The 27,828-nt window shown below is 35.7% G+C and overlaps 1 protein-coding gene across 5 annotated transcripts in view; it reads left to right on the top strand.

The window, feature by feature from the left end:
- PLCB1 (phospholipase C beta 1) overlaps positions 1-27,828 on the top strand; it is a 752,222-nt gene that overhangs the window by 507,177 nt on the left and 217,217 nt on the right. For all 5 annotated transcript variants that reach the window (XM_016937425.4, XM_016937426.4, XM_063803337.1 and 2 more), the window contains 5 exons: positions 5,505-5,584; positions 7,302-7,355; positions 8,781-8,856; positions 16,589-16,689; positions 17,943-18,109. In XM_016937425.4, the coding sequence (XP_016792914.1) occupies positions 5,505-5,584; positions 7,302-7,355; positions 8,781-8,856; positions 16,589-16,689; positions 17,943-18,109 (478 nt within the window). The remainder of the gene's footprint in view (positions 1-5,504; positions 5,585-7,301; positions 7,356-8,780; positions 8,857-16,588; positions 16,690-17,942; positions 18,110-27,828) is intronic.

The following is a 27,828-nucleotide window of genomic DNA, read 5'->3' on the forward strand; positions in this document are numbered from 1 at the left end:
ACAGAAAACCAAATCAAACAATAGCTGAGACAAATTAAGGATTTTTAATTTGTGTTTTGTTCAGTTTTTCTTTTCTTTTCTTTTCTTTTTTTCTCATGTAGCCGGAACCCTGAAGGTAGTGTTGTGGGTGCCACTGGCTGGGGTGGGCGTTGTGGGTGGTAAGAGAATTTACCAAGACAGTGACAGGTAAAGAAAGGCAGATTTATTAGAGAAAGTTTGAAGATATGTTGCAAAGGTGCAGTGGGCAGCACAGCAGAGAAGGGGCTGTCTGCAAAGAGGCAGGGATTGGAGGGAAGTTTCACAGGGTCATGATGGAGGGGTTATGTGCAGAATGAGGTCATGCTTCTGGAGTTACTGGGACTACGTGCTGAAGGAGCTATTTGGGAACAGAGTGTTGTGCCAGCGGGTTGTCTGTGATTAGCCATCTCAGATTGTTCTCCCCAACCTAGGGCCCTTTCCTCATTGTTGCTTACTTATCTTATTAGGACTCCACAGGTGGTTTCTGGCACTGATTCAGGAGCTCAGGGATAACAAGGCTGAGTGAGGCCCCTATGATTCTCGTGGCCTTTTTCTCATAGATCAAGATGCCTCTGTAGCTCTAGCCTTTCCATTTACATTCCCTACAGTAAAAGGAAAAGAGATCTATATCAGGAAACACATTTCCCCAGAACCCTCCAGCAGGCATCTGCTTACATGTGATTTGCCATGTGGCACATGTTGGTCACCCAGCTGCTAAGGACATTGGAAAATGGATATTTTTTTTTCAGTTGGACATATTATTGGCCTGAGCACTGTTAGGCCTCTGTTAGGCAAGAAGGATAAAATAGATATGAGATAGCATTTGGCAGAAGGTCCCAGCTAGAAAATGGTAGAATTGTGTTCTGAAATCCAATAAATTATATCCATGATAAGCTAGAACAAGGATCTGCAATATGAAAGTCAGGAAGAGCCATTAAATAAACTGATATCAATATTTTACTTTTAAATTAGAAGACAAGAAAAAAAAAAACTGTGTTTAAGAGTCACTATTCCAAGGCCTTCACAGGCAGTGAGAATGGTCAAAGATGGAACAATCAAGGCCAAAGACAAAGAATCGTTCTTATAGCAGAGGAAGAACTAACGGAATTGAGTTACCAAGGGCAAAATACCCTCTTCATTTGAAGAGAAGAATCTAGCTTGCAAAAAGGTTTAAAATAAAGTTGGAAGGTATAATTAAGGTAATTTAAAACAAATTTATTTCCAAATGAGAAAATTATATTTCAGCAGAATTCTGTCATTAAACTATAAGTTAATGAGGAACTACCTTGCCTAGTTCACTAATCAGTTTTCAAGTAATGCAATTTTAAGTTTGTCGAACTGATTTCATAATAAGCAGATAAGCAGCATGCTTAATGCCCAAGAAATTGCGATTGCTCCCCTTTTTCTGTTTCACATACATCTTACTAAGGAAATTAGCAGTGCTTTTTTCTTTTAAAATCCTTTTTTATGTGATCTCTTCAAATGGAATTATTTTTGTAATGAACAACGATATCAATTATAATTACAGACCCCGCTTACATTTATTGTCTATGGTACACAGCACTGAGGCAGATACAACCAAAGTAATAATTAACACTGAGACTGCTAGGATTCAAAGGCATAATAGCAAGTGTTTTCATAAGAGTGACATGAGACTGTTGGAAGAATCATTTCAGGAATGTGAGGGATTGACATGAAATCCACAAAAATGAAACTTTGGGGGTTCTGTATGTGAGCACACAATTAGCATTTTCTCAGTTGTACAAATGAACAATGACTCAGGAAACTAGCAGGAGGGAAGGGAGGAGTTCTCCCCAGTGGATGCTAGGAATACACCTGAGACTCCCAGTGATACAGCTGCAGTCGTCTCATTGTGAAAACTTCAACAGAAACAAACATCTCTCCGTTCTTCTACTCTGTGCCATGGACATTGCTCTTTGGGGGAGTTTTAATTTTTCCCGTTGAAGAATTTTCTTTAAGTTCATTTTCATTTCATTTCACCACATTAAACTTTTCCCATTTGGCAAAGGAATGTCAAGAGGACTGGGACATACTAGAACTGGCAGCCTGAACTCTTCCTTAGAGTATCAGGATACCATTTAGAACAATATTGCTTCACTTACCTGAAAAAACGATACTTGAGCAACAGTTCTTCAGAATACAGCCCAAAACATCAACCAAAGCATAATAAGTATGTCTACATAGCCAACATAGATGCCCAAACCCTTACACAAAAGCTTCTGTACTTTATTAATTGGAGAGCTTGCTAGTCCCATGTTATATCCAGGACTCCTAATGTTTGCAAACCATTCCAGTATAGTTCACATTACAACAGAAATGCATAAACCCAGTATTACAAGCCCTCTAACCAAGAATGGTTATTGAAACTTATAACAATAGAGGAGATATAAAAATTAATTTCAAAAGACATAAATCATAAAGCATGGAAGTCAGTCTCTTTCATTTACACATTCATTTATGCAGTCAACTCAGTGAATATGAATCTATTACCTATTTTATAAAAAGAATGCGAGGCAGAACTATGAGATCCCACATAAGTTATGAAACAACACACACCCTTTCCTTCCGTCTGCTTTCCCACAGGACTCCTAGGTAATGGGCATATGCCATGTTTGCTATACTCTCCCCTCTTCTGGTCATTGCTTCCTTCCCAGATCCAATTACTTGGTTGTCATGGACACTGCTAGGTTCTTACCTGATTGATTGTTCAAGAGGTAGACCAATCAGACCTTTCCCAGCATTCTTGTTACTGAAAATGGAGGAATTAGCCAGACCTTCTCTGGTGGTGAAAGATACCATATGTGACAACTCTTGGTGAAGTTGGTGGCCATGGGGAAGAACCCATCAGTAGGGAAAAGAAAAATGCCCTCAGGAAGAGAGCAGAGTAATAGCAACCAAGAAAGCCCTTGTGCATTCAGTCTCCAAATTCCTGATGATCATGTATTATAAATGCATTTTTTGGCTGCAGTTTGTCCAGTTTTTCCTTCAATTACAGGAAACGACCCATTGCACTTGATACTTTCTCCTATTTCTTAAGTTAGTTTGAGTTGTGCTTTTGTCAGATGTAGCTTAAAGACATTTGAATAACATGATCTGAAAATAATTATGCATCTTTCCTTGATTTGAGTAATATTATTATGCTAGTTGTCCTAATCATGACAATACTGAGTCCTAATATGTTTCCTAGCTTTTTGTTAGTTGGGTTTTTTTGTAATTATGTATGATTGGCAATCATTTCTCTTTTGGTATAAGATAAAAACGAGAACACTTTGACTATGATGTAAGATCCACAGAGAAACTATACCAGAATTTTTTCCAAAATTCTAGATGTTCAGTATAGTATCAAAAGTGCAGTCAGTTATCAGATAGTCCTTTCTGATTTTAACAAAAGGCTTTCCAGCTCCTGTACCGTCTTTCACCATGAAAAGATTCTTCACTGCGTCATTAAGACATTAAATGCTCAGCAGGATGAATTCTGATGCATGCCAGTAGTGAGAGAAATGTGTTCAGCCAGGTGAGGCAACACTGACTGAATCACACAATGTTCCTCCTTACTCACATCACACACTGCCACCCCCTTATGAGTAAAGGTAATCAGAATGACACCATTATCAATGACAGCAATAGGAGTTTGCCAATAAATAAAAAACAAATATAAAACATTAAAAAATAGGACCTTTACATGTCTCACCAATATTAAAATATCTTGTTTAAAATTATTATATATCCCAGTAACTTTTAAATATTAATTCAATAGAGGACGAGATAAATAGTGAAACACAGAGTATTTTTAGGGCAATGAAACTACTCTGTGTAAGTTAAATCTCCCCAACTCTTTCTAATGCTGTACCTTTTTCTGGTGTGAAACTAGCCTCTGGTAAACATACAAAACTGTATCTTGCCCTCAGTTATAGATACTTTTACCAATGCAGAAAGTTGGCATGGAGCTAGAAATGTCTAAAGCTTGGCCATGAGCCTACAAAATATTATACCAGAAACATATTTTTGAAACCAGTGGTTATTATTCTTAGTTTAAAATTATCTATTTTAAGGAAAATTGATTTGTAATTTGTTAGATAATTACTGTGAAATGCTCTTCTGTGTCTGCATAAAGCTTGGTGAGCAATAATTTTGCTTCTCTCTTGCAGCTATTCTGTACTGTCTTTTTAAGTCCTCCTCTAACATATAGAGTTCAAGGTCTCAGTATTTCTCACCTGGACTACTGGACTATTATAGCTTCCTAACTGAGTTACCCTTCTTTGGATTCTCAGCCTCAAATCCATCCTTGACCTGGCTGCCAGATAATCTGTCTCATATGCAGCCTAGCCCTGGCATCACATTTTTTACTAATTTATCTCCAGACACCTAAATGCTCTTTATCCTCTGACCACAACTCTAGTTTGTTGTCGCAACCGCCTCTCTCTTTTCTAATTCCTATTAGACTAGTTTTTGTTTGCTCTAACTCCTGCCATGTTAGCTCACCTCTAGTTCTTTTCCCAGTTTTCTCTGCTCAGGATTCCCTCTTTTCTTCCCCATCACTCTATGTTCCCTGCTCCTCCAGTTCCATCTTGAATGTTACTGTACACATGACAGTGTATTATCGGTGCCTTAAGTCAGGAAGCAAAAAAAAGACAAATCAAACAAAAGTAGAAATAACAAAAAAACAGGTGGCAAAGCAATTAAACTAAAAGACATTATTTCATTGAAGAGGGAGCCAAGTCAACTACAACAGTATCAGATGATGACCTAGCTCTTGTGTCATCTTCTCTTGGAGAATTTTGTAGGGGTTTCGGCCCAGAATGTGTTGTGTGTTTCAAATAATCACCCAGAATGGAACTTCTATATTTTTTTGTAGACTTGCTCTTTTCCATTATCTTGGAAGCCTAGTGAGATCATTGCTTTCTGGTATGAGGTAGGGATTATGATTAGGAGATTAGTGAGACATTGACAGTGTTGGGAGAAGGGAGAATATTGCATATTATGTGGCATTGTGACTACGTGGTATGGAGAATTTCTAGAACTGTAGTTAACTGTTAAAGATACCAGATATAGCTGCTTTGGCATGAGTAGTAGAGCAGGAAGATTATGTTTGCATGTTCTGCTGGAAACATATTTGATCATATTTTAAATTTTTAATGACTCTTTATCTGTTTATAATTCAAGGAAATAGTAAAATGTGCTTAGTTATTGAAGGGAAACAGAGCAATTTTCTATTTATACAAATTTTAAAAAGCAGAAAAACCTTTATGTACAAAGAACATCTCCTTTGGAAAAGAGTAGTCTCTCAGGGACTTGAATTTACTTATGTCATTTTTACCCAAAAAAGGGATAATAATACAAAACAAAACAAAAAACCTTTGGCATGCACATTGAACTAATGTGTCTTCCTGGAAGCCAAGCTAAAAGCATGTGTCTAATGACTGTGCAGTATTTAAGCTAATGCAAGTGTTATTTACATTTTTCAGGAATGGACAAATGAGGTTTTCAGTTTGGCAACAAACCTGCTGGCCCAAAACATGTCCAGGGATGCATTTCTGGAAAAAGCGTAAGTCACTCTAATTTTATTGCTAAGGGCGTTGCTTCTTCTGAGTCAGTTTCCTTTCTCCTTTGTGAGTCTTCTGTTTATGCCATACTGACTTCTCACATTGATAAACACAAATTTTCCTTTGGGATTTATTAGAGAACTGATACCTCCCCTGTTCAGAATTGGAAGACTTCCAAGAAAGATTGCTCTTTCCTCCAAGCTGCACATCCGTGTTACACCTGGGCTAAGCTCGCATGAATGTCAGTGCTTTTGACACACAACAAAGAGACACTTCCAAATCCTGGCAGCTGTGCTCACAACTAAAAATTATTAATTTCAGATAATCCTCTGCTTCTACATCTGTGTGTGTCCTCTCAATTATTAATCTGAGGAATAGCATATGTTCCTCATTTCTCTAGAGTTATAGATAGATGCTACAATACCTTTCCTGACTACTTAAATCAATAGGCTGACATCCTGATTCCATCCCATGTAGATGATCCCAGCAAGTATTAGTAAGAAAAGAGAAAGGATCTAAAGGAAAGAGAAGAAGGAAAATAAGGAAAGAAAAGCAAAACAAATCGCCAGATCACTCTGGAATTGCCACAGCCTTTCTAAAAATTGTTTGACCAAGGAAAATAATGACTTAGGCAAGATGAGCAGCAAGGAAAGCTGGTTGTGTTCATTTTGGAAGCTGTGGTTGGTCAGGAGGTTAGGAAGTCTTTAAATCAAAACCACAAGTGGAAACATTAATAGGTGGTCCTCTATTTTGTTTAACAGAGTTCTGTCTTCCCTCTTCTTATGTAAGACATACCCATCATTCCAGACCTAATACCTCAGCCACATTCCTTTTTTTAACCCTTCTATGAATTCCTTTTGCTTTCAGTCAATACCTCGGGTCTTCATTTAAGGGCTTTTTTATGGGATCGCCTCCTCTCCTGAGTTTGTTAACTTAAGGACTCTTCCTTCATGCCTCCACCTCTTCCCTTCCTTTCTTCCTCTGTGTTTTTACCTTGTCTTTGATTTTATCATCCTTCTTCTAGAATATGTTTTCCAGACAATGTTTCTAGAACATTCATTCTTCCATGAAATGTTAGTGAAAGGGGACACAGAGGTAAATAACATGTTTTATCTGAAACATAGCATGTTACTGCTAGTTGGCTAATCAATCTCTATTACAAATGTCTATTCCAGAAAGATGTCTCCCTATGAATAGCTACTATGGACATGTCTTTTAGTGAACATATTGTTAATATTTTTGTTGCACACATCTAGCTTTGGGATTGCTGGGCCTTAGTGTGTGCAGCTTCCTGAAGTAGAATTCCCAATGTATGCATCCATCAACAGTGACCTAGAGTTCTCATTCTGAGAATGAATATATAAACAAACAATAAGCAAAATATGGTTAGTTCTCAGAAACATGCTATTGAGTGAAAGAAGCCAAACACAAGAGTATGATTCCTTCATGTAAGGTGCAAAAACAGGCAAAAGTAATCTACGCTATTTGTAGTCAGGATAACAGTTCCCTTTGGCAGGGCGTTTGGGAAGGGCTTCTGGAATGCTGCTAAAGTGACAATGTTCTATTTCTTAATCTGGGTGCCAACTGTGGAGACTTGGGCAGTTTGTGGAAATTCAGCAAAATGTACAAAGGCATGGGCTTTTTTGAGTGTATTTTATTCTTCAAGGAAAAAAGCTTTTTAAAAAAAATCAAACCCTTGTTTTTCTGCTTCTCCAACAGCTATACTAAACTTAAGCTGCAAGTCACTCCAGAAGGGCGTATTCCTCTCAAAAAGTAAGCTTTGTGAGCATTTCTCATTATTCATTTTATTTTCCTCAAAGATCTGAATCCATGCCATGGCTCTGTTTTGTTTCTCCAGCAGCCTAAGTGGGAGTGTGGAAATGCGTGGTAGCCCTGTCCTCCCTCACGCATGTCTCATGTCAGTGCAGCTGCTTTCCTCACAGACATCTCCCCGGGGCTTCCCTTTCCTCTGGCATTATTTTCAAGAAATACCAAAGCAGGAAGTGGGTGGAGGAAGTGGAGGGACCCTTGCTACTAAGGCCGAAAGGGCATCTGAGATTCAGATCTGTTCTAGGAGTGGAAATTGGCCGACCTCAGTGCCTCTTTCTACCAAGATGGCTGTAGCCCTCAAGCAGGGTTTGCAACCTCAGATGCTAACTGGAGCCAGGCAGGGAATGTAAATGATGAAACAGGTCAGGAGGAGGAGGAAAAACTAAAGAGCAAACCCTGTCTAAAGGAGACAACAGCTCATCTCCACCATATATCCTGTGGGACTGGTGAGCACCTGACACTAGATTGTCTAATGTCTTTATAGAACCCATAAACCTAAATTAGTATATTAAATTGTCCAGTACTTAAGTTCTATTTTTAAATCAAATTAGTAACCAAAAAAAGTCCATCTCTAGGTCATATCCAGCCAAAAGTCTTTAACTTTTGACTTACAAGCTACTAGAAAGCTTCTGCGAATACACAAATTAAGCCAAGCACAGTGGCTCATGCCTGTAATCCCAGCACTTTGAAAGGCCAAGGCAGAAGGATTGCTTAAGGCCAGGATTTTGAGAGCAGCCTAGGCAACATAGTGAGACTCTATCTTTGCAAAAATTTTTAAAAATTAGCCAGGTGTGGTGGCACATGCCTGTAGTTCTAACTACTAGGGAGGCTGAGGTGGGAGGATCACTTGAGCATGGGAAGTGGAGACTGCAGTAAGCTGGGATCATGCCACTGCACTCCAGCCTGGGCAACAATGTGAGACCCTGTCTCTAAAAAAAAAAAAAAAAAGAAAGAAAGAAAGAAAAGAAAAGAAATTAATTTAAAAGTAAACAAATTAAAAATTAAATTTATTAATAATGCAGTGTACACCTTGGGGCAATGGGTAGTAGCAGCAAGGGGACAGAATTAATAAGGATGTTTATTTTAGTGCTTAATATTAGAGATTATTTAATGCAATATTTTTTAATTGGGTCAGCACCATAGTCCTAAAATATTGATTTTATACTAGACACCTTAATTTTAAAAAGCACGCAGTTGATCTTTCAGAAGACAGATGCAAATGCATGGAGGAATGGTTATCTTTTAGTTCTTTAAATATGAATAATAAATAGATTTGACTGAATGGAATATTTTGAGTTGGCATCATCTGTTAGTGCTGTGATCCATGTGCCATTTAAACCTCTCTCCTTTGTTGTGTTCACTTCACAGCATATATCGCTTGTTTTCAGCAGACCGGAAGCGAGTTGAAACTGCTTTAGAGGCTTGTAGTCTTCCATCTTCAAGGGTGAGCATGTGTGTTATGCTATAGTTTGAATGTTCAGCCCCTCCAAAACTCGTGTTGAAACTCAATCCCCAATATGACAGTTTTGAGAGGTAGGGCCTTTAAGAGGAAATTAAGAGCTTCCATGATTAATGGGTTAATGAATTAATGGATTATCATGGGAGAGGAACTGGTGGCTTTATAAGAAGAGAAAAACAGACCTGAGCTAGCATGTTCTTCCCCCTCACCATTTGATTCCCTGTGCCACCTCTGCCAAAGTGGAGAGTCCCCACTAGCAAGAAGACTTTTGCCAGATGTGCCCTCTCCACCTTGGACTTCCCAGCCTTTGTAACTGTAGGAAATACATTTTGCTTCCTATATATTATACAGTTTCAAGTATTCTGCTATATGCATCAGAAAACAGAGTAAGACTGAAAATTGGTACCAAGAGGTGGGGTTTTTGCTGATAACAAATACCTGAAAACGTAGAAGCAGCTTTGGAACTGGGTAATGAACAGAGGCTGAAAAAAGTTTATAGAGCTAGCTAGAAACAGCCAAGACTTGGTGAGGCCTCTTTTCACTCCTATAACCCCAGTCTTTCAATCTAGAATGACCCTTGCTTTTTGTAGATTAAAAAGTCACCTAATCAGGTAATATTTTTAAAATAGTCAAAAAAGGCTAACATTATCAAGATGACAATTTGAAATGTGGTTTCAAACTTATTAACAATAAACCCTTCTTGTTTTTTTTTAAGATATTAGCTAATGATAGTGTTGAGTTAGGAGGCGAGACTCAACTCTGGTGGTGGGGTATGAACACCGGACCAAATTAAGGACCAGCTAAAACAGGGGGAGCGGAAGCAGCTTTCCATAAGATATGTCCATGTCAGTTTACCATTGCCAGGGCAACACCGAGGAATTACCACCGCTTTCCACGGTAATGATCCAATGACCCAAAAATTGCCACTCCTATCATAGAAATTTCTGTATTAACTACCCCTTAATCTACATGTGATTAAAAGTAAGTATAAATACAACCTCAAAACTGCCTGAGGTGCTACTCTCAGCACACTGCCTATGGAGTAGCCCTGCTCTGTGGGAACAGGCATGGAGCTGTAACACTGCTGCCTCAGTAAAGTTATTTTCTTCTACCCTACCACTGGCTCGTCCTTGAATTCTTTCCTGAGTGAAGCCAAGAACCCTCGCAGGCTAAGCCCTACTTTGGGGCTTTCCAGCCCTGGATCAGTGTGAAGCCGTTATGTTTAGGAAGATATTTGAAATATTAATTTCATCTCACCTTAGCATTTTAAAATGTTTAGTTTTAAGATGTATAAGCTATGTAAGCAATTAGTATGCTGCTATGTGCTTATAAATAAATATATTTACATACTTTACAGAGCTGTGCTTAGAAAATTTTTACTGAGAGGGGTGCAGGATCTAAACAGTTTGGATCTAAACACCTACTTTGCTCATACGGTGGTAAAGTAGGTGAGAGGACAAGCATGTAACGTGCTTTCATTTTTATGCCTGACACACACAGGGTACATCATATACATTAACCACCTCAAATAAAATAATTTGCTTTCATTTTGATTCATTTCTACATGACTGGCTCTAAAATGATTTGTTACTATTGTTTCTGGATGTCCATTGCATAAAATTTTTTTTCTCGTGCAGAGCTCTCCTTTCATTATTTTTATCTGAGTATCTAAGCAACAAGGAAGCCTTTACCTAAGGATAACATGACTTTATAGGAAGAACCTTTGAGCCCCTCAAAACGTGCCAGCAATGTTCAAGTTGCACTGAATAAGTTTGCAAAGCCATTCTTAGACTTATGATTGAATTATAAAAGTATTGAGTGCTATGGTTAAATTTATCAGCCAATTATTGTTGTGAAGACTTTTCAAAACAGCAAAGTTCATTAACAACTTTGGTGGGTCACAAGAAAGAAATAAGAGCACCTCTTCACTTTCACCTTTCTTCTATAGGTGGAAAAAGCTAATGAGGCTGCGAAAAGTGAGCAGAACTGTGGAAAGGCTCCCCCAAAACATTTTCACCTTCATTTTATAAAGCAAAATAAAATGCTTGAACCTGCTTGCTATTGCTTTTTTGTTAGATGCTTTGGAATAGGAAAAATATAACAATTAAGGTCCTGTCCCCGACTTCAACAAATATTTCTTGAGCTCTTACTATGTGCCCATAGGCATTTATGGTGGTGAAGAAAATGAAACTCAAGGTTTCAAGGACAATAGAGTCTTCTGGGGAAACTAGCCAATAAGCATGCCAACAAATGCGTCTGTAAACTGGGGGAAGTGCTATAAAAAGAAAGACTGGAGAACTGCTATTGAGAAGAAGGGAAGCCCACTCCAGAAAAAGAAAACAAGGCATGCAAATCCCTGAGGCTGGAAATAATTTCCCTACTGGATTTAAGCAACTGAGAAAAGACCACCGCATTCAAGCATAAAGAGAAAACATGAGAGATGGATTTGCAAAGACATGCAAAGAATTTTTTTCCCTTTGCAATCACTTCTGATTTTACCTTTTCTGGATAACCTCTGGTAAAATATAATAATCAAAATATTTAACTTATGAATCTAGCTAAGGGAAAGAAGGAATAGAAAATTAAATGTATGAACCAATTCCCCGTGAATTGTAATTTTCTAAACAACTGGATTCTGAGCAGTCAATAAATATACATTGAGTAATCTACTATGTTTATTATATGTTCAAACTCTCAGACCAATGTCAACTGCAGGCAAATTTAAAAGGAAAATGAGATTCAAATAACATGAGTTATGTTTAAATTGGAAAAAATTATCTCTAACAAATTAAATGTAATGATAATTATCTGAAGTTGGAGAAAACTTTAAAAAACAACCTCTATGCTAAAACTTTGAAAAATTATTATTCATAGTAAAGTATAATTTACTTGGATGACTTATAGAATTAGAATGCTTTTTAAAAATCTAAAAACCAAAGACTGTTTCAGAGCTAGGAAATAAATGTTTCTGTGAACTGACTATGACGTATCAAAACTCGGTTATAAATCTCTGTGATAATTTCATTCCTACATAACAATGACTCTAGGAAATATCCACTAATTAGCAAAAAATTTTGGCCATATTCACAAGAGGTATTTTAAACAAGCCACGGAAGAAAAGGGTTATATAAATCATAGTTGGTTCTGCATAAATGTGAGCATATTTTGTAGCCAAGTCATTTAAGCTAGATTTAATTGTGCTCTGTAAATAGAAATATTACCAGAAACACAGTGGATATCCTGTTGAGATTTCTTTTTAAAACGTGATCTTAGTGCACATTGTTAGGGATAAATAAGGCACTTGAACTTGTATCCTGGCCGACATGATCCACTAGAATAACACATTCCTTTAGAAGATGCTACTCTTTAGAAATCACAGTTGCTAGCCTGAAGTTACCCTAATTGTTAAAAGGTAGTACTGTATCCAAAGAGAGAGACAAAGCAATTACTGTCCTTGTGTTAACAACCCAAGCATATTTTCCAGTGAGACCCTTGAAAACTGTTCTGTATTCAAAAAATTACCACTTTACCCACAAACTTTCTGAGAACTGAAAATAGTTTATTTGCACCAAATTCCCTTGATTTAAGGCTTATTAAGTTGAAAAGAGCTCAGTGACATTTGGAATTGTATAATAGTCTTGCCACAGCACTGGCATACGGAGTTGCATTTTCACGAAGAAGATCAGGAATAAACCCATGTATTTGTTTCAAATAATAAAGTTTACTGTAGTTGATGGGCACACATGTAATACAAAGAGAAATTAATTATTTTAAATTTGAAGAATTGTATAAATTTTACTAAATACTATGAATAAAATGTGTAAAATAACTTCTGTGTGTAACTTACTAGTATATTGCCTTTCTTCTATGCCTTACATCCTGAATATAAATCAGAAACAATCACTTTTGTAGTTGTGATTCTTAACATGACTAATATCAAAATTCTACTTTAAAACCAAATTAAGTATTCCGTTCATTAAGAGTGATTTACTTGTAGTTATTTCATGTATTCCATGGCTAATTAAATGTTTTATTTATAGTTTCAGAATAAAAATATTGACAATATGTTGAATTTCTGAATTTACTGGGAAATTGTCCATCAACTTGTCAAGAAAAACAAGTCTATATGTGGACTTTATTCATTAGAGTCTGCTTCAGTGAATTAATATATTTTAAAATAACATTTTTTCTGATTTTTTTCCGAAATTTAAGTACCCATTTCTCGTATAATTATTTTTTAAATCAAGAAATGTATAACGAAGAAAATGCAAACCACCGTCCCAAAACTAATAGGAATATTTAGTGTACTGGTTTACAGTATAAGGTATAGAATTAAGCAACTCAGATTCAAAATATAGTCATTGTCACCTCATCACACCCGTTTGCTCAACCCAGGACCTTAGACAAGTTTTGTAACCTCCTAGCACTTGAGTGTTCCTATCTATAAAAGTAGTACAGTAATAATGTCAACTGCATAGAGTTGATGGGATTACATGAAAATATTCAAGTAAAGCTCATAGAACTATGTTTGATATACTGTAAATGCTAATTATTATTCTCATTTTGAGTATTTTTCATATGCATATATTGGGGGGATCTTGTTTTTATTTTTAATTTGGCATTTGGATATGACATTACCAGGTCTATGGAATCTAGAAATGCAAATGCCACCAGTACTACCGCCAAGATTGTTAAAATCTTTTCCCTTTTGAGATTCCTTGTATATAAGCATGGTATTGAAACACTTCCATTTTTTCAAGTTTGCCAGTACTTTGCAGTTTCTAAAATAAATGGGCCTCGTTCAGATTACTAATTTAGATTATACTAGCCTTCTTAAGTCATCCTTCAAAAAGGCCAAACAACAACAAGTCATCACTGACAGTGCGTTTTGTATTGGGTGCCTGATGTGATGTACCACGTCCTGGATTAAAACAGAAGACCCAAGGTCTGGTATCATCTCCTGGGTTCATCCAGCAAACACTGATTAGGTATCTATTATATAGCAGGCACCATGCTGGGAACACAAAGGAATTAAATAAGAGATTGTCATGTCACTCAAAAGCTCATAATTCAGTAGAAAATAAGAAATATAAAAAATAAAGGAAAAGCTGTGAAATGGATGCAATGATGAAGATAGATAAAGGGAGACTGTGAACACAAAGAAAAAGTAGTGTCATGTCTAGCTGATGTGGTCAGGAAGGGTTCACAGAGGAATATTTGAACATTGGGCAGGATCTTTAGAGTATTAGACCTTGGATTTCCTCCTAGACAAACAGGAAAAATGAATCCGTGCCATTCACTTCACCAAGCTGTGAGATTGAGAAAGAGAAAGTCTATGAATTAGCTTTGTGAATTTCAGTCTTGTTTAAGATGCAAGGAATTAGGGATTATCCATAGCTTTTATCTAAACATCTCCCCTATAGCCTTTCATCTCAGCTTTTAATGATGCTTACTTATTTTAACTCCTCTTTATGGAACATTTTTTCTTCCATTTTCACCTACTAACCCCAAAGACTTTGGGGTATCCTCATCAGTCAAGTTGGGCAAGAGAAAAATGAGACAAAGAAAATCAGCTGTATTGAAATGTTTTCTTTCTTCAATATGCTATCATCCAACTCGCAATGAAAATAATGTTGTGTTTATTCAGATTATCTCATTAATTTGACTCCTCCTAATTCATAGCTGGTACATAAACAATGCTAAGATTTTAGTAAAGCATATTGTTCTATCAAATTATGTGTCAGGACTCTTACGTAAATGATGTTAGTTAAATTTGATATTTCAAAGGAAATAACAGCACATGAGTGCTCGCTATCCATTTCTCCACACTTCTCAATAAATTACATCCATTCATTTAGTAAATATTTATTTATACCTACTGTATGTGGCACACTGGAAATAGAGCCATTAACAGACAAGACACATATCCTAGCTCGTGTACATCTGCAGATTAGCAAAGAATAGACAGAATTGTATAGCTGGGAGCACAATACATTGAGTGTTGAAATGTGAGACATGCAAGGTGTGATGTGTGCACAACTGGAAGACAAAATCCAGTTCAAGGGGAAGGCAAGGCTTTCCAGAAAAAGAAGTTATAAATAGACGGGAAGGAAAAGAGAGGTCAGTAAGTGAAGGATGACAATTATTGCTATCCTTAGATCAAATTAATTTATGTGTACGTTGAGTGAAGTTGGTGAAAGGGGGAATGAGGTGAACTCTATTTAGTAGGGAAAATAGGAGAACACCCTTGGGGTTCATAAAATCCAGTAAAGCTGGAGGCACTTGAGTTGGCCAGCAGTGCCATTGAGCATGTTCTTGCAATTGATTTTAAATATTTCTCTTCCTTGTGTCTAACAGCCAATGAGTATGGTAGATAGGGTCATTTTCATCTATTAAAACCATTTACAGAGCTCTAGGTGTCCACTTAGAGAGAAGGTGGTACTGAAAAGTGAGCACTCTCCGGCTAAAGAGATTTATCTCTTTCTATAAATCAAGAGGACTTTTGGAAACCTGCTTGCAGGTTATACTTGTTCCCTTTTTATGAATGGCAAAATACTAATAAAACAATTCACAAGAAGTCCCCACTGCTCTTGGATTTGTCCGCTTGTGCTTATTTCAAAGTTTGTGCCCAAGTAGCCCAAGTTATAATGATACAACACATCTATGTATAATGATTCATGTATTGTTTGGTTGTCTCAAAATTCTGTTTTGCAAAATAGATTTTTTCTATCTCTGTAAATAGATTTAGTAAAGGAAATATTACTTCATTCATTCAATCCACAAATATGGGTCTTCTGCTATCTGCCAAGTGGTGAGCTAAGTTCTCTTATCTGTTTGCAAGTGGTGAACAACTTCAGACAATAATTTTTAGACATTTGTATAACTGTACATTTCAAAACATATGAAAATAGTAAAAGGAAGGGTGTGTTCTTTTGTTTAAGGGCTTGAAAAATAAAAATAATCACATTAACACATACCTGAAATAGGAAGACTGCATGAAAAATGTCTTTCCTGTTAACAAAGGCTTGAATACATGCTTCCGGTTTCCATGGCAGCCCAACCAAACAGAAAAATAAGTCATAGAAGTGGCCTTTTATATCAATGACTTGCTTCCTAAACAATAGGACCAGGAGCAATCAGTGAAAAAATAATGACTGGTGCTGTCCTACTTATGAAAACTGTTTTACAACTTATCAGATTATTTAAACCAGAGGGAACATAGTTTGAAAATAATTGACACAAAATTGGAATTTATGTTTTCATTTTGACTATGTCTGTCTCTAGGGTCATTACTTAAAAAAAGAAAAAAAAAGATTCAAGTAGAAAAAAAAAAAAACCTAAAAATAATTCTGTCAAACAGACTATCTTTCCTAGATCTAACTTACTTTAGAAAATGTATATAGGAAATTGCATTAACATCCCTTTAGCAGGAGACAATTCTTAAGCTTAAATTAAACTGAAAAAGCCACAGAAAAAAAGGGTTTGACACCCTAAAGCCAGTGTCCAAATGAACGCTACGGTTGACCTCATAGGTGTGTTATGAATGTTTACCCTGACCTCCTAGAAGAAAAGGAAAAAGAAAGGAAAGAGAGAGGGAGAAGGTGAGGGAAGAGAGGAAGAAAAGAAAGGAGAGAAAAGAAGACAGAGAAAAAACAGGGAGGGAGGAAGCTGGGGAAAGAAAAAGACCATTTGCTGACTCTGTTGTTTTATTTCCCAGAATGATTCAATACCTCAAGAAGATTTCACTCCAGAAGTGTACAGAGTTTTCCTCAACAACCTTTGCCCTCGACCGGAAATTGATAACATCTTTTCAGAATTGTAAGAGTACACATTTTAACCCATATCCTTTTCAGCTTGCATTGATTCTCAGGTGGCTAGAGCAGGACTTGGAGTGGTAATTGGAGATGGAAGAACATCATACACTGTGTCTAAAAGCAATATTCCTGTGTGATGTTTTGGATAGGATCACACAATCTTGCCCCTGAGGTGCAACCACTGCTTTTAATGAGTACAAGTTTGCTGTGATATATTGCTGGAGGTAGCTGTTTTTGTATGCTCAGATAACTTTGTATGGTTGAAGGATTATGGGTAGAACAGGGAGTCATCTTGGCTTAGCAGAGATAGACTCATGTCACAGGAAGAACTCTGGATTGGGAACCAGTTATTTTATCTCTCTGAGCCACATTAGCGACATGAGAAGTTTGGATTACTAAGAACCCTCTCAGCTGAAGAATTATTTGCTTTTCTGTTAGAAATTATAAACTTATATCAAGGCATTACCTTTTTTTGAAAGATTAGAAGAAAAAAGAAAAAAAAAGAAAGAAACCAAAGCACTAAGGCAAATATGGGGAAAGTAGCAGTTTACCTTTCTTAAAATACTGAAATCCACATGACAGAAAATCAATACAAAATGTGGTAAACAAAATAAGGATTTCTTCAAATGGAAGACAGGTAAACAGTACTGCTGAAAATGACATTGCATATTCTTGCTTTGTGCTGTTCATTGCCATCATATATTTACTGAACATCTGCAACATTTGTACCACTGAATTTGTCTTTAGATGGTCAATACAATTGAAATGGGAAGTTTGAACGATATGTTGAGGAATTATACTCTCTTGTTGAAGCCTAACTGTAAGTTTTAAAAACGCTCAAACGGGTTGTTTACTTTAAGTAATGACAATAAATACATCTTTAAATGATTACAGAGATATGGAGTTGGATGATTAAACCAAAAATTTACTGTCATAATCAAAAAACCTCTGTGTTCGGTTTAGAGTGGTGCACCCTTATGCACATGATGCAGTGTTTTTCTACTGTGGGTTTTCTTACCCATTTGGTATTTTGCAAGAGCATTGGGTTTTAGCGGTAGCAATTGCACAAGATATTTGTAGCCCATAGAGGTATAGGAATTATGGTGGAGCAGCACAGTGTTTACAGGGCAAGATAGGAGTTTCAATATATCATTTTCTTATCAAGTATAAGATTTTATTTCCCTAGAGTTAAATGCAAATATTAGAATGAAACTTAGTTTAAAAAATTCTTATTGCTTGGTTTTTCATTGTTTTTAGTGGTGCCAAAAGCAAACCATATCTTACCGTTGATCAGATGATGGATTTTATCAACCTTAAGCAGCGAGATCCTCGGCTTAATGAAATACTTTATCCACCTCTAAAACAAGAGCAAGTCCAAGTATTGATTGAGAAGTATGAACCCAACAACAGCCTCGCCAGAAAAGGTCAGTACTTTCTTTCATACCAAAGGGAAGCTCTTGTTTCTGATTGGGGGTAGTCACACGCTGGGAGTTAGGAACACCAGTGATCGTTAGGTTAGTTTCCTCTGTTTACAAGGCATTCCTTTCGGTCTGAAATCACTTGGTGGTTCAGTGCACTAGGTTTTTCTTTAAACTTTGGTGTGTGATTTTTTTGTCATTGTTGTTATATGTATAGGTGCATGTAACATATTTTTAAAATGTCTAATCCTTTATTTTGTTTCAAATTCACCCAGTGACTGAATGCATATTTCATACAGGAAATCACTATCTTTAGGTTACCCTTTTGTCTTTTTCTAGTAAGTTCTGTGAAGTGGCCCACAAGTTTTTCTAACGTTCTAAAACTGAAGAGAATATTTAGTCTGTGAGACCCTTATCTTTTTCCAGTATATACTGTCTGATAAATACTATCTGATAAATTTTTCTACTTGGGGAAATAGTCTAAAATTTGGCTCTCTGTGTAAAAAAGCCTAGTGTTGTAAATACAAAACAATCCAAAAATTGATAGCCCAAAGGCAGCTCTAAGTTACCTGGAAGTTTTTAAGAAATTTATATTTTTGATTCTGGGAAAATGAATTGCCAAAATAAGATCATGAAGATGTAATTACTGCAAATTTTCAACTATATGTGGCAGCACTGTCCCTGAACAAGATCTTCCACTGAGAAGACTAACTCTCATCTGGATTGAAATATCTTCACCAAGAAAATTAGTGTGTTATCACTGATGTTATTGCAGATTGCCTAGATATTCCATAGGAAGGAAAATAAAGTACAATTAACCAATTATTGAAAAGAAATCAATTATATATTAATATGCAGGCATTTTCTATAGTAACAGAAATAGCTCTAGCAAGCTTATGGTCATCAATAAGAATGATTATCATAAAAGTAAATTTAAAAGTCTTTTAATCCATTGTGTTTAATCTGGAACTGGTCCTCTAAATTGAAAATGAAAGCATGAAGTATAAATGGGCCCAGGCACTGTGGCTCACGTCTGTAATCCCAACACTTTGGGAGGCCAAGGCGGGTGGATCACTTTAGGTCAGGAGTTCAAGATCAGCCTGGCCAACATGGTGAAATCCTGTCTCTATTAAAAATACAAAAATTAGTCTGGCATTATGGTGCATGCCTGTAGTCCTAGCTACTCAAAAGGCTGAGGTAGGAGAATTGCTTGAACCCAGGAGGCAGAGGTTGCAGTGAGCCGAGATTACACCACTGCCCTCAAGCCTGGGTGACAGAGGAAGACTCTATCTCAAAAAAAAAAAAAAAAAAAAAAAAAAAGAAGAAGAAGTATAAATGTAAAATCTAAAAATCTATTAATCATATTCTACATACTACTAGTTGGGAATTTTTAGATGCAATTTTTTAGTTTTCATTTGTTTTCTTGGTGAAGAACTTTGCCTTTGTTGTTGTTATCATTTTCACTGATGCTGTGAAGGTGAGATTAGTTAAAGGAAACAACTAGCCCAACAGTATGTCTTGGCATGGCCAGGCCTGCCCCTCCAAACCTACTTAAATAGGTTGCCCTTCCTTCCCTAGTACACAAGAGATGAGATTTCCCCTTATCATGAAGCAGGGAACATCTTGGAGGTTTTGCCCATGTAGCTTAGCATTTCTCTTCTAAAATCCAAACTTCTCCAAAAATAACGAACACATTGTTACAACAAATCCAACAACACTTCTGAAAACCAGTTAGCCCACGACACTAGGAAAACAAAAAGCTTTTGTGAAACCAGTGAAGCACTCCAAAGTGTAAGCCTTTTCCTTTTCTCCTTCCTTCACACCACACTGCTGATGGCACAGGCTTCAGCTGGTATCCAATGCCTCCATACATCATCTTCTGATGACTTGCACGATGTAGAGGGTACAAAGAGAAAAAATTGTGATAGATTACTGTAAAACCCCATAATCCTAGAAAAACTGATTTTGATTCTAATGGAAATTAAGATGATGTCTCCTAGCATTTGCAAAATTATTTAGTGCCATTTTATGAATTTCAAATCGAAAGAGGCACACAAAATATTTAAAAATTTAAATATTTTTAAAGGCAACTTTATCTGTTTTTCTATACCTTAATATGACATTGATCACAAAACCTCTGTGTCAACCTTAATAGCAGTATAAAGAAGCAACATAGAATAGTGGTTCCACTTTTGAGTTTCAAAGCTGAGATCCACCTCACTAGTTATATAGCCTTATGCTTAACTTCTGTATGCCTTAATTATTTCATCCTCAAAATTAAGGACAGAAGAATTCTTGATTCGCTTTTTGTAGATTTGAATTAAATAATACCTGCAAAGCATTTGGAAAGAAGAATCTGGGCCTGTGTAATGCGATAAATAAGTGTTAACTCCTCTCAATGTTTTGAAATGTAGTATGTTGGTTTTCATTCCTCAGGTGTCATTGTCCATTTTTTCTAGGAGATCCCATGATTTCTGGGCCTTAAACTTTCTTCTGTTTTCCCCAGCACCTAGAAGATGCACCTGCTCATGATGAAATCCTTAATGTAGACTTGTAGTTGTGATCTAATCAGTGACCCAAAGCATTTATGCCCCAACTTATCACTTAAGAATGTTGCCTAGTGGTCTCTGTACAGAAAAATTTTGGCTAATGCTGTCTCTACCTAAAGCCTTATCTAGCACGTGGGAAGGACAGAGGCTTTGGAGTCCAACAGCTAGAACGTGGCTAAAGGGCCAGCCACCTGCTACCATATAACATGCATCCTCAGTCACCCCAGGGGACTCCAGCACCCGTTCAGAAGTTCTGGCTGGCTGTATTTGTAGCTCCTTCTTCTCTAGAATCCATATGAAAGAAATTCAACTCTTGAGGAGTTAAAAGTCAAATTACAAAGACCTTAGTAGGGTCACTCCAACTCTAAGGCATGTACACAAAAACGGACTCATGATAGCTGCCTTGTTTTAGGATAAAGTGAGATTGTGCCTGTTTATGTTTAGTTCAGCGCACAATAGTTGTTCAGTAAATGGCCTAAATTGTTATTATCACTGTTTAAAGCAGGCCAAATAGTACTAGAGGAAGCACACAGTCTCTGGTGTTCTAGTCTTACAAACTCAAACTTACAAGCCAACCTACGTTAAGTCATTCATAACTTCAGTATTTAATAAATCTTCAGTGAAAGGCAAGAGGCTACACACAGTGACAGACCCAGAGATAAACCCTGTGCCCCTAGAGATTTGCACTCCTCTTAAAAGTGTATAGATATATTATATATAATTATATATAAATATATAATTATTTATATATAATTATTTATATATTTAATTATAATAATTAAATATATAATTATTTTTATATAATTATATATAATTATTTATTATATAATTATATATTATTTATTATATAATTATATATTATTTATTATATAATTGTATATAATTATTTATTATATAATTGTATATAATTATTATATAATTGTATATAATTATTTATTATGTAATTGTATATAATTATTATATAATTGTATATAATTATATAATTGTATATAATTATTATATAATTGTATATAGTTATTTATTATATAATTCTATATTGTATATAGTTATTTATATAATTCTATATTATATATAATTATTTATTATATAATTCTATATTATATATAATTATTTATTATATAATTCTATATTATATATAATTATTTATTATATAATTATGTATAATATAATTATTTATTATATAATTATGTATAATATATATGTTTATTATATAACTATGTATAATATATATTTATTATATAATTATGTATAGTATATATAATTATAATTATTTATTATATAATTATGTATAGTATATATAATTATAATTATTTATTATATAATTATGTATAGTATATATAATTATAATTATTTATTATATAATTATGTATAGTAATTATTTATTATATAATTATGTATAGTATATAATTATTTATTATATAATTATGTATAGTATATAATTATTTATATAATTATGTATAATATATAATTATTTATTATATAATTATGTATAATATATAATTATTTATTATATAATTATGTATTGGGTATAATTATTTATTATATAATTATGTATTGGGTATAATTATTTATTATATAATTATGTATTAGGTATAATTATTTATTATATAATTATGTATTAGGTATAATTATTTATCATATAATTATGTATAATAGGTATAATTATTTATCATATAATTATGTATAATATATATAATTATTTATTATATAATTATGTATGATATATAATTATTTATTATGTAATTATGTATTATATATAATTATTTATTATGTAATTATGTATTATATATAATTAATTATATAATTATAATATATTATTAACATAATATCTAAATAGATTAATAATCTAATATCTAAATAGATTAATCTAATATCTATAATTAATATAATATATAAACCTTACTTCTTGAAATCCAACGTGCACCTGAATCACCTGAGCCGTTGTTAAAATGCAGATTCGAGATTCTGCATTTCTAACAAGTTACTGGGTGAGGCAGAAGATGCTTAGCAAAGGCCCACACCGAGTAGCAAAGCTCTGAGAAGTACAGAGAAAGCGCGTTAAGCATGAAGATAAAGAGATTTCTTCCTGTAGGGGACAGTTCATGGAAGAGATAACATTTGGGCTGAATTGATTTTAACACAGATGAGCTACAGACTTTAACACTTTAAACTTTTAGTCAAGTAGTTAATACATTTGGATCAATAAACACATAAGAAAATAAGTAGGGGAGTTTAGTATTACATTATAATTTATTCTTCTGCTGCTTTCATTTTAACTGTTTTCAGATGTGCCCAGGTGTTAGTTAAATTGGTGTTGATCTCAGTGCTGATGTGGAAATTGAGTCTTATTTACCTGAGAAAGGCACTTCCATATAGCCTATACTTGTTATAAAATGCTAAGCATAAGATACACACATAATATACATAATAGAATATAAACATATATAACATATATATACACACAACATATATATACACACAACATATAGTTGTGTGTGTATACACATACACAGAGACACACACACACTCTCTGATATCAATAAACATATCTTAAAGTAGGTGTTAAGCAAATAAATAATATACAAACCTGACATATGCTGTTTAGCTTTTATGTGCATTTTACATAATTTTTACATAAAAGATAGACTTGAAATTAAATGAAAAATTTTTAATGTCACCAAAAGCCCAAATGCCAAAGCCGACCGTAGTTTAACTGACTAAAAGTGTGACACATGGAAGTATGAAATGAAACTCCAGAAGAGACAGTAGACTTTGATCCTCTGAGGACCTGCCGTAATTAGCATGTCAGCCACATCTCCATACTGGAATTTCTGTTTTGGGAGATGTGTATATTGGTTATAAATAATCAGAGGATTTCTGTGCAGTCTAAGGCCAAATGGGTCATGTATGTGGGTTCCAGAAAGAGAGAATTTGAAGCTTGTCACAGAGGATACTATTCTCCTGGGAGTGTGGTTTATTTTTACTATTTAAAAATTACACACTGAAAAATGCCATGGCCTCTGGTCAGCAAAAGTTTTTTCCTTTCCATCTTGTTTGCACTGTAGACTTAAATATTCCTGGCACAGGAATATGCAGTGACCCCTGCCTCTTCCAAACAAAATGTTCATGAATATCGTACTTTCAAGATCAGTGTCTCCAAAACAGTTATTTTTTATCACTTAAACTCTTCAGATGAAAGACAGTGAGTAAAATTAGCATGAAAAATAGAATAGCTCTATAGGTACCTTTGGTAACAGAATGCAGACTTCAACTGATATATCTATAAATGAAGTCCAAATTTTACTTAAATAAACTGCCAAACCAAAAGAAAGCAGTAATTTTTTTCATGCTTTTATTCTGTGAAGATCAGGTGTTCATGAGTGTTTGTTAAATAATTGAATTAATGTAGCAGATTATAATAGCAGATGTTTCAAACTACATTCCTTTTATCATCAGTTCTTCCTCCTAAATTTTTATAAGGTACACTATACAAAAGCTTCCCCACTTTGTTGTAATTAAGTCATAAAAATGAAGCTCTATAATCCCTTTTAGTGATCACTATTCGCTGAGTTAATAGTTTAATAGTTGAAATGAACTCAAGATTATAATGGCGAAGCAATTTGGTTTTAGGCAAAGTTCAGATATAGCAAGTGCTTTAGCTTTTTTTCCTTTAAATAGACCTAAGCCAATAATGATTGTATCAGTAGGGAAAAAACCCTATTGCATTTTCAATATAGTTTTATTTAAAGTATTATACAATTAAGCTATATTCTCTCACTGTCAACACCAAGAAATAGGCTGAGAGTGATAGAAAGAGACTGGACTTGGGAAACTTGAAAACTATAGTTTTAGTTGAGACTCCTTCAGTTGAAAAACAGCAGAAACTTAACTCAAACTAAAGCACTGAATAAATTTGCTTGTGCATATAAGCAAAAAGTCAAGGTGTTAATGGTTTCAGGCACGACTATATCCAGGAGCTCAAGTCATGTTATCAGTAATTGTCTTTTTTCATCTCTCATCATTTTCTCATACTGGCTCTAGTTCTTGGGCAGATTTTCCTGAATGATAAGACAGCCACCAGCAGCTCCAAGCCTATAGCTCACCAGTCCTAGTATACAGAAATCCTTTTTACTCATGGTTCCTGTGAAAGTCCCAGAATCCAGGGCATGGCTTCGGTCACTCAAGGCCACTTCTAAATTAGAATCACAGTGTCCTGAAGGATGGGATAAAAATAAATGGACAGGCTTAAGTCATATGACTCCCCCTAGAGCCCATAAGGGGTCAACTACCTAAAGCACAAACCACACGGACCGACAATTGGAGAGAGATGGTTCCCTAAAATTCAACCAGGATGTGCTTCCTAAAGGAAGGAATAGTGGTCTCTTGGCAAATAAAAAGAGTAGATCACACTAAAACTAGTTCAGAAATCATTCATTCATTATGACTTTTTATTTGGCCTTACAAAGCCATTTAACTTCTTTGACTAGCCCTGCTCCCTAGTTTTCTCAACTTTGAAATTATTTCCTGACAGAATTACTGGAAGAATTAAATAAGATGCTTTTGTTAAGGAGGTTACATATATTTATTGTTGTTGGCTAAATTGTCATTTACCTGAACTAATGAAAAGTGATCATTGGCATTTATGCCAAATTATTTTAAAACATTTATGAGTCTAGAAGTGAGACTCAGAGCCTTGGGCTGAGGCATTCCTGAACATTGCTGTTTCTCATCTAACAGGCTTATTTAATGTACTGCAATTAAGGATAAGTATAATAATTTATTAATGAAACTTGAAAAAAATATGGCATGTCACATCTGTGCACAAATGGTCCTTTCTGACTCAATCATTCTTTTTCTATACCTTTTTATTAAAATGGAATTATAATTATAGTCATAAGTGTAAGGATGTACACTTGACTCTTACTATTTACTTCATTATCACTTCAATTTCCTAGTAAATTTTTTGAATCATATTTTTCCAGCACCATTTCGCTTTACTAGGTAGAAGTTATAAAAACTAACGATGGTGATGATTATAATCTCTATTCTCCATCCTTGAAAGATCAAACATGCCCTAATTAAAGAAATAGGCTGGCATAGTGTCATGATGAAGCCAGTAAACCTCAGGCAAGAGACTTGACTTGTGTGAGCTTCAGGTTCTTCATCTGTAAAATGGGATGAGACCAGCAATGTAGCAGACACCTGTGCTATTCCCATGTCCCTTGGCAATCATGGTTCCAACCCAGCCACCTACACACTTGGCAACTCTTCAGGGCCTTCTATCAGTCCATCCACAGCCAGGCTACAATTCCCAGGGACTGCATGCCTCAGGAGTAGTTGAAGAATAAATACCTTATCTTCCATGCCCCTTGGGTTGCAAAGTTCTGATGTGTGTTCTCTGCTTTCTCCCAGAGTTCCTCGGTGAGACTGAGCCCTAACTGCCCACAGCTGTAACCTGCCTGATACCCTTCTCCTTCTTAGCTGCCTTTCCTTCTTGTCTCACTTCTCTTCTCTACTGTTGTTTCATAGGGTCAACTCCCAAAAAAGGTGCTTGCACTCAAATCCTTGTCTCAGATCCTGTTTTTGGAAGAACCCAAACTAAGACAAGCACTTTTCTATAAATGGCCTTAAGGGAATCAAAAGTGAAAGATGGGTAAGGTCAGAGTTGCTGAGCATTGAGAGAAAAAAAAATGGAAAGAGGCTGTGCCTCATCATTCCTGCCAACCTATCACGTTATTGTCTTCGTTGTTTCCAATCACGAAGCCCTGGCCAGTGGCCTCCAATCATAGATTTCCAGTCTACAAAGGACTTAGCCATTTAGCTTAGTCAAACTGTCAGTTTATTAGAAGAGGCAGTTTGCAGAAATGGCAATGTTGGGACCAAGACCATGTTTTCTTTGTCCCGCTACTCCAGACATCCACCTAGGCACTCCAACAGGACTTGCTTAGAAAAAAGTTGCAACACAGACCATTTAGAAGTTAGTGATCGATGTCTATAGCAGTGGTTTCCAAGCTGGTCCTAGACATAGCACCCTTTGTTTGTTTCTTCTAACAAAGTCTCGTGAGAAAGGCCAATATGTAGGGAAAAGCTTTAAAGGTGCTGTCTGGGTGGAATAGAGGGGAGCCTGGAGTACAGGTGATGGTGGCTGTTGCCCTACCACTCTTTCTCCTCCTGACCTACCCCATTCTCTGCAGGGATGTCTGCCCAAACCCTGGGATATTCAGGATACTCAGTTTAAAAACCACTCCTCTGAAGGAAATACTCACTAGTTTAAAGATCTGCCTCACAATTAAGGTGGCATCCATTTAAGTCATTTTATATAGATTACCTACAAAGTAGTTGAGGAAACAGAACCGACGTGAATCAACAAAGTCAACATAAATAAGATCAGTTTTCTCCCAAAAGACAAAAACAGAGGAAAACTATATGATGTAGCCAATGCTTTCATGCCTTAATTAAGTTACTACACTGAAAAAGCTGCTGAAAAGCTACTCTAGGATTTTATTGATCGAAATCTCATTTAAATTCCTCCTATTGACTCTCTAACCTCTGCGGAAGGTTACAGAAAAATGGCATTGTCGTCCCCGAGTGCATTCCAAGTTCTTCTTAACTTCATGTTTGGTATGTTCATAGACTTCTCTGAAATATTTCAGATTGCCTAAGAATGAAAAAAAAATTTTTCAAGATCGTAATTGTGGATCTATTGTTCATTGGTTGACTTGGCAACTCCCTTTGCTTTCCTTTCCGTTATTACATTTCCTTTATTCCCAGAAGGCAGGGCCTGGGCCTGAGGAAAGGCAAAGGCCTGGCCTAGGAATTCTGTTTCTTTTCTCCTTTATTTCAGTGACCTCAGTGTCTGCTCAGGCCCACAGCTCTGGCCAGAAAGTCACAGCCCTGTCTACTCACAGCTGAAATGTTCTTTGTTCAGAAAATAACCAGACAGGAAAAATATAAATAGTAAAAGGCAAAATAAAATGCCAGTCCACAGGATAGATAAGTGAGCTTGGTAGCCTCATCAACCCCATAGTCTGCTGAGTCTTGTTAAAACTTCTTTCCTGCATCACACCTTTCAGAGGTGCCTTGCCATTTCATGGGAGAGCTGTTGGGACAGAGCAGAGAATGGCTTCTTTCCCCCTAGATGTGACCTCCCAGCAGAACACAGCATTGACAATTGTT

The sequence above is a fragment of the Pan troglodytes genome, chromosome 21 (assembly GCF_028858775.2).
Source record: "Pan troglodytes isolate AG18354 chromosome 21, NHGRI_mPanTro3-v2.0_pri, whole genome shotgun sequence".
In the NCBI taxonomy this organism is placed as follows: domain Eukaryota; kingdom Metazoa; phylum Chordata; class Mammalia; order Primates; family Hominidae; genus Pan; species Pan troglodytes.